The 8,239-nt window shown below is 41.4% G+C and overlaps 1 protein-coding gene across 1 annotated transcript in view; it reads left to right on the top strand.

Annotated features, from left to right (window-relative positions):
* Positions 1 to 5,602, top strand: part of CCDC90B (coiled-coil domain containing 90B) — a 5,830-nt gene extending 228 nt beyond the window's left edge. The window contains 6 exon segments of the mRNA XM_008935716.1: positions 2,828 to 2,929; positions 3,549 to 3,590; positions 3,670 to 3,741; positions 3,825 to 3,878; positions 4,265 to 4,379; positions 5,547 to 5,602. Of these exon segments, the coding sequence (XP_008933964.1) occupies positions 2,828 to 2,929; positions 3,549 to 3,590; positions 3,670 to 3,741; positions 3,825 to 3,878; positions 4,265 to 4,379; positions 5,547 to 5,602 (441 nt within the window).
* The last annotated feature ends 2,637 nt before the right edge of the window (positions 5,603 to 8,239 follow it).

Below are 8,239 nucleotides of genomic sequence, written 5' to 3'. Positions count from 1 at the left end.
GTAGGGAAACTTCTGTGGCGTCTTCCAGCCATGGAATGTAACGCAGTTAAATGTAAAGTAACAATAGCACTTAAAGAACTGTTTTCTAGCATAAATGAAGCATTAACAGAACTCCTTCTACTAGCCTGCTGGTAGTAACTTAAGTTTTCTGCCTAGAAGTATTTGCAGCAGCGTGGTGCTGTGGAACACTGTGAATAGCTGCAGTCTCCTGTGTGCCCGTGGCTGGCTGAAGCCAGGTGAAATGTCCATGTAGCCCTGGGCTCTGTCTCCTGACAGCAGCTGCGAGTCAGCACCTGCAGAAGAGCTTTAGAACGGGTCAGGTCTGTGGGACAGGTTTTGCCTCCAGTTGTTTTCACCACGGAGGTATTTGGGGTCAGGTGTGAGTTTTAGCAACCTTCAGCGGAGTTCTTTGCACAACCTTGTTCAGTCTGTGAACAGCTGTAAGCCAGTTAGTGTCCCAAACATCCGCTCTCATGGAGTTTCAGACATCCACTCCTTTTGTTTATGCGGAGCCTAGCTGCCACAAGGTTCATTGGATGCTCACTCAGCTCTTTTGTGGGACAGGGGAATGAACATTTGCTCTCTCACGTCACTGATGATTGTGTAAACCTCTATTGTATTCTCCCATCATTCTTTTCGACACAGAAGAGTTCCAGCTTGTTGACTTGTTCCTTGAGCAGCAGCTTTTCCATACTTTTGGTCCTTGGTGATGCCCAACTGTAAATCTTTTCTGCATCTATTGCATCCTGTTCCACAGGGCAGGGAACAGGGCTGGGAACACCTGGCAACTGAATGTCCTGTGGATTTGAGTGGTGACATAATGTGGCATCTGTTTTGTTCTAATTCCTAAGGGTTTGGTTTCCTTTAGTGATCCCTGCTAAGTGTTGAGCTGATACCTTAATGGAACTAGCAACTTTCTTTTAAAATCCCAGAACCTTTCTCCGAAGTGACAGTTGGAACTTTATCCAATCTGAGGTTAGGATTTTTTCTCACTCTTTGGATCTGAAGCAACGCTGAGAATTCAGAGGAACCAAAGCAATCCTATCACACCCCTTAGTGGAAGGAAGCTGTCATAAAGCATGTGTAGCTTTTTAAATATCATAAACCAAAGGTGCAGCAGTATTTTAGAAGGGAGCCATGGCATATTTCTCTACAGAATTTGCCCTGACGGCAGTTTTCAACCAAGAATTAATTTATCCCATTTTATAAAATGGACCAATTGAAAGACAACGTATTGGTGAGACTTCTGGAAATAAATCCTTAGGGCCAAAGCTCTTGGCACTAGATCAGATGTAGCTCATGTGATAGATGTTTGGGTTTTTCTTTACTGTTCATCACACATCTTCTTTAACACTTTGTAACTGCATCAAGCTATGGGCAAAGTGTGATTTTTATCATGAGAAAGAAAAATCCAAGTTTGAATTAATTCGGCAGGCAACAGATGCAGCACTTTTAAAATCTGTTTTAAAATCCGTTTTGCACGTGTTCATATCTGTGCACAATGATTTTGAGAGATGCAGATTTCATTTTGTTAATATATAGGACTCACCTTTCTAGCTCAAGGTAAGTTTGCTTTTAACAGAATTTGTGAATGTTCGTTATAAAGTAAAATTTTGTTGAATTATTTTTATAGTGCATAACCAGTTAAACGTTGTAGAGAAACCTGGTCTCATGTCAGCTGCATGCATGTGCCTCTTCCTCTTCTTCTCATCCAGCTTTCTACCATTGCCTGACCTTGTCATCCTCCCCCTCTCTAGGGTTTGGGAAGGAACAAGCAGAGACCATCGTGTCGGCCTTGATAACCCTGTCGAAGGTCAGCTTAGACACAGTCTACAAGGACATGGTTACACAGGCTCAGCAGGTAAAAACTAACCTATGGTGTAGCTGTAATGGCTCATATTTGCATATTTTAAAGCCAGAGGCAGTGACAGGTTTTGTTTTAACAGATTGCCCAAATAAAAAAGAGCTGTAGTTTTTTTCTTGTAGGCTAAGACATCTGGGCCAGGATAATCAAGTTCTGATGCACAGGAGAAGTTTTAATAATTACTCAGGAAGGCTGTGCAAGCTGAAATTATTGCCATTCCTCAGTGAGATAATGCAATAAAATATTCACTGCTATTTTATATAAACTGGTGAGCCTTACATCTAATAGATTTTTCTCTTACTGGCATTTATTCTTAATAAAATTTATCTAACTTTTGTCTATAAACCTTAGAAGAGGCCAAGAACTTGCATGTCTTTGGTTTTTTTCCATCAAAATGGAAACCTTTCTTTTTGGAAATCATGGTATGCGTATGGAAAGTCAGTATCCTGAATATAATTTGCATGGATTTTTGTTAGAAACTGTTTTTTTACAACATCAGATTTTAACACTGAGAGGACAGGGTGACACATGTATCATTAAGTCTTTGGCTTTCGATTATTCTGTAGGCAAGAAATGGAAGTGCTTCCTTACCACCTGCATTCAAATCAGCAATTAATGCTTCATAAGCTACTGGACAGTCATTGAAAATGGAAGAAAATGAAGCACTAACTGGTAGTTTTGAGTCTTTAATTTCATAGCAACTCGGACTAATACCTCTGGATTTTTTTTGCTTAAATTCAGAGTTAGTGCCTTAAAGCAACAGAAAAAGAACAAAACCAAAACTTACAAGTCTTTCAAACAAATTGCAGCTATAAAATTCTGGGTTTCTGTCACTTTGTTATTGGAGTCTTCCCACTTTTTTGCTCTGCAGTAGCTAATTTCATCATTTCAGACCTAAAAATTTTTACTTTACTTGCCATGAAGTGTGGAATGTCATCAGTGACATGTTTTATTATTTCAAAGGAAATAACTTTACAGCAGATAATGGCACATTTGGACTCCATTCGAAAAGATATGGTCATCCTGGAGAAAAGTGAATTTGCAAATTTGAGAGCGGAAAATGAGGTACTAATGAACATTTTTAATTAAGCAGTTATATTGTAACGTGTGGGGTTTTACCTGTTGTACATTTTTGTGGAACAAAATATGAATGTAAAAGTAATTGTCAAAGACTTTTGTAGATTACAGCTTGAGTGATCACATAAAAATATATTCCACATGATAATACTTGCTCATTTCTCTGTAAAGAAAAAAGATCTACACACCTTAGAACCATCTTCTATGATTTTATTTGAGGATGGTTCTGGTACAGTCTTGTCACCATTGTACTGTGCAGGGAGAATAGGTGTCCGTTTCTTTGCAACAACTTAATTAAATTGGTAATGGAGACACATTTCACTTGATAGCATTTTGCTATTTTTCTGCTGTCTCAGAATAAATAGATCATTGTTGTTACAAAACAATCCCTTTATTTGGAGCAGAATTCCCAGCAGATTATATGTTGCTGTACAGATTGAACACAGCAGTTAGGATACTTAATCAAGGTCAAACTGTCCCGCTGGGAGAAGAATTCCAGAAGAATAACTGTGTGCACGGGGCGGTGACAGCTACGTGACTCATTATCTTGGTCAGCAGTCTTCTCAATTTGTAAAATCTTTTTTTTTCTCTTCTCCTCTGCACTTAGAAAATGAAAATTGAATTAGATCAAGTTAAACAGCAGCTAGTGGTAAGTAAACAGCAAATACCTACACACTCCCATTAGGGAGAGTAAATAGTTATTTTCATCATCTTTATTTACTTTAAAGAATGAAACTGGTAAAATCCGAGCTGACAGCAAGCTTGACATAAACCTGGAAAGGAGCAGAGTGACCGATATGGTAAGCTGGTCTCTGAGGATCCCCTTACCAGTTCTGGGTCTTGCTTTCTGTTACTACAATTGTACTTTATCTTTTATCCCCAGTTTACAGATCAGGAGAGGAAACTGATGGAAGCAACTACAGAGTTCCATAAAAAAGTAAGTATTATTGTGTGTGGAGCAGGACAGAGCCACGCACGGCACGTTCCGTAAAGGCCAGACTCTGGGGGAAGCTGCGGGGTCTTTGGGTGACATGTCACTCATGTCTGTTCTGTGTGTCTGCTGCCAGGGCCCCTGGTATCCCATACAGGGGAGAAAAGTCTGTATGATCCAAGTTCTTTTTTTTTCTATGATATTCTTCCTGGACTGTATTAAATGCTGTTCTGTGTCTTGTAAGGCCTCTTAGCAGTTACCTATTTTATTTCAGTGATCGGCTGGAGATTTGTTTCTCGTTGCTGGTAGCAGCATGGTGTTCTTGCTTGGCTTTGCAAAGCTGGAAGGGCCAGAGATCATTCTCAAATATATGCTGTCTTTTACTGTTTCAGGATTCAAGTACCAACAGCATTATCTCAGAAATCAGTAATAAAATTGACACTGAAATAGCTTCCCTAAAAACACTCATGGAATCAAATAAACTCAATACCATACGTTATGTGGCAGGTACGTAATAGGCAAGGAGGTGAGTGCTGGTATTGTAGTTTGGATGTATGACATTTTATTCAAGAATATATACAAAGTGAATCTAGGAAGTCAGTTGTGTAACAGCAGATAACTGGGACTGTGGGGGACAAGACCCTCCCCAGTTGAAAGATCGTGGCAGAGAACACAGAAGAGGTGGGACCATGCAGATACTGCTGCAGTTAGACTAGGACTGCACCCAGAATTGGTATTAGGAGGAACAAGGACATGATTTTTTAGTCTTTTATGTTTTTAAGGGAAGGAAAGAAGCTGAAGTACCTTGTCTAGCCTGTCAGTATCTCTGCTTGCTGCAGGGCAGCCGTTTATGTGGCAGAGTTGCTCCAACATTCTCCTGAGCTCATTACCCTGAAAGTTTGCTGATACTCAAGACTAGACTGAGTGTCCTGTTCTGCCTCCCACTCAGTCCTCCACAGGCACACAGTTTCAGTGCAGCATTTCTGGTACTTCCCTCTGCCAAACAGAAAAAATTCCAGTCTGATTTGAGAGTGTCTTCTCAACATATACATAACTAGTGACATTTTTATTGTATTGGGACTGGATCCGAAGAGAGTTCTCTCTGAAAGGGAGAACAAGTTCAAAGGGAAACATAATTAGCTTTATTCTAACACAAATTGAAACAGCAGCTTAACAGATCTGAAGGACAACTTGTGAGGCTTCAGAGGTGCTGACTGCATATCCTCGTGTTGGGCCAGACACGTGTGTCGTTAGCTCATGGCCAGTTTCTTCACTGGGAAAGCATTTTTATTGGCTGATGCAAGGCCTGGTGCAGCCATCTCTCCTGTGACACAACTGCCAGCAGATGAGTGGCAACAGTAAAAGTTAACTGGAGCCTGTTGTGCTTTGGATTATCCAGTGTAGTTACTCAGATGTGCCCCTGAAATAGTTCCTTAGGCTGCTGAGCTTCCCATCCCACCACCTGGACAGTGCTGCTGCACAGGGTGTTGCATCTTAGGCAAGTCCTTGTCTTCTAAAGCTCTATCACATCTGCAGCAATCCAGGACATTAAGGAGGCTCTGGAATTGTCATTCTTCCATCTGTTTGCAGTTAATTTTCTGGATGTAGAGTGTGATACAACTTCGCATTCAGCTAATTATTTCCTTTCTGTTCTGTTTGTTTTGTTTTTAACAGCTTCAGTATTCACCTGCTTAGCAATAGCACTGGGATTTTACAGGTTCTGGAAATAGATCTAAATGGAATGACTGCATCAAATACAGGTGGAGAAACAGCCACCCAGGCAACAGGAATTTGACACCCGTGTTTGCACTGTAGATAACTTTGGTACCTTTTCGGCTCGATATTCTTACTGTGCACTAAAAATGTTTTCTGACTGTGTAACACTAAAGAACAAAGTAACTGGGGGGAAATAGGCAAATAGAGATATTTCGTTGTCCCCTAATGAACACCATGTTCATTTCAAAGGACTTCTTATGCCAAAACAGGAATTGTTTCCAAATGTGTTTTAGAATTCATTTTGTTTTCTTTTTGGGATGTTCCTGGTGGAACATTCTCGCTCTAAGCTCCTCTTGACATGGAAATTAAGCATTTGGTATGCCCTTGGAATGGGAATACTATTCCCAAGTTAGCATTCCCATTATGGGAATACTACCGTCATATTCCAAGAGATCTACTCTGGTCCAAGTAAAATAATCTTAAATACAGGATGTGGATTTTTGCCTTCACTCTGCTCCTCTCTCTGCTGATGGTTTGATGCCTGGCCCTTTGGGGTTTTTTTATTTATATATGAATGCACACACCAAGGCCTTTACTAAAGAATCTTTATTTTTCTTGAAAACTGGCTTACATAAATTTAAAATCTAATGTAGAACTAAGATGTCTCCATAGATTAATTTTTTTTTAGTATCTCCCACAATTTCCATAACGGCAGAGGTCAGCAGAATGGCAGAAGAGAACTTCTCTGGTTTTGTCTTTCCAAGGGGAAGTGCCTCCACTCTCAGCAGCTGTGTACAGCCTTGGAGCACCACGTGCCCTTAGCTCCTGCCTTCATGCAGCACTGTGGATTTCCTGTAAACTCTCGCGTATTTTCCGGGCGTAGGATCTGGCTTGTCACATGGAAATACTCAGCAGCATCTCCGTGGTGCCAGCGTGGTGGTGGTGGTGGTGGTGGTGGTGATCTTCCCCCCATCCCCACACTCCTCCAGACCGTTCTCTGATCCTGTGGGACACACTGACTCTGCTGACTGGGGGTGGTGACCCCTCCACCTTCTGCAAGGATTTCACAGCTCTTGTTGCAGAGATGGGACGTAGCAGGTGGACGCCTTCAACATCCAAAGTGGTCCCATTATGTTGGGTACAAACGCATATGCTGGGTTTGACTCTTAATAATTTTTTTTTTAAATCTTTTTGGCTTAAACTTTTTGGTAAGAGTAGGCCCTTCATGGGCTAAAGAATATATGGTAGGGATTAGTGACAGTTTTTATTATTGCAGTTTTACTCTGTTTACAGCTGAACTTGTTGGCATCCTACCCGTTCTTAGATTCTGTGCGTTGAATTATTTATTTTCTTCATTTAAGAAAATAAAATGACTACAGACAACCAGGCTGTAACAATGTGTCTGTTAGAAGAGGTACGGTGCTGCTACGGGGGCAGTTGAGGCTGTGCTTTCTGTTCTCAGGGTGTTTGTCAGACAGGGTGCTGCAGCAGCGGCCTCAGCAGCTGGCTGGCACCCTCCTGCATCTGCTCTAACGTACATGTACTGATCATCCTCTTGTGATGTAGCCAGTTCCTAGTACCTCTGAATCATGGAGTCATTTAGGTTGGAAATGACCATCGAGTCCCACCATAAACCTAATGCTACCAAGCCCACCAGTAAGCATGTGTCTCAGCACCACATCTGCGTGTCTTTTAAGTGCCTCCAGGGATGGTGACTCCACCACTTCCCTGCGCAGCCTGGGCCAGTGCTTGACAAACCTTTTGGTGAAGAAATTTTTCCTAATATCCAGCCTAAACTGATCTCATAAGACTTGTTCTCTAGACCCTTCACCAGTTCCATTGCTCTTTGGATGTGGAATGACTTGGGTTTATCTTTTGCATTGTTCCTACATGAGAGTTTTTTTTACCACTGGTGATGTAGGAAGTAGGTCATCTACTGCAGCTTTTCAGCACCATCATCCCACAGTCACTGAAGTGGGCTCTAGAGACTGGAGTTCTGTCTAGCTCTGATACAAGGCTTCTGCTGTTAGGCATGTGCCTCTCCCTCAGCCTGTGCACACAAAACCCACTGACTCTCCTTCAGCACCTTTGAAATTCTCAGAGATTAAGTTTCCTTTGGTAACTAAGGAGAGGACAGATCAGGAATCAAGCACTATCAAATAAACCTTTCAGTGCAACGATTTCTTACTGAAGTCAAAACTTCTAAAATACTACACACAATGAAGGCTCCAAAGAGAGAGTTGGAAAGGACCTCTGGAGATTAGGTGGTAAGGTGCTTTGTGCCTGGGTTGGTTTTTTTTTCTTTCTTAAATGAGTAGTAGATGGGGATACTTTTCTCAGACCTAGGAGGGCCTATGACAGTCAGTTAACACTTGAAATGTCACCTTAGAATTTGCAAAGCTGTTGCTAAACTACTACCTGGACAGGAAAAGAAGTCTTCTTGCTATTATTTTTTTAAAGATAAAAAATGTTGCTGCTGTGTTTTAAAATATTTTCTATCCCAGAGGACTAGAAAACTAAAGAAATCACTGAGTGAAATGCAGAGCCCCAGCTCCTCAGTGGAGCTAGGCTGTGAATGCTGTGTTGCTAAAACATTACCTAGAACATTGCCTAGAACGTTGCCACTCCACCTGCCAGCGCCTGGTCAGAGG

The sequence above is a fragment of the Merops nubicus genome, unplaced genomic scaffold (assembly GCF_000691845.1).
Source record: "Merops nubicus isolate BGI_N331 unplaced genomic scaffold, ASM69184v1 scaffold51810, whole genome shotgun sequence".
NCBI lineage: Eukaryota > Metazoa > Chordata > Aves > Coraciiformes > Meropidae > Merops > Merops nubicus.
The sequence above is the reverse complement of the archived record's forward strand: the minus strand, read 5'-3'. Positions and strand labels throughout refer to the sequence as shown.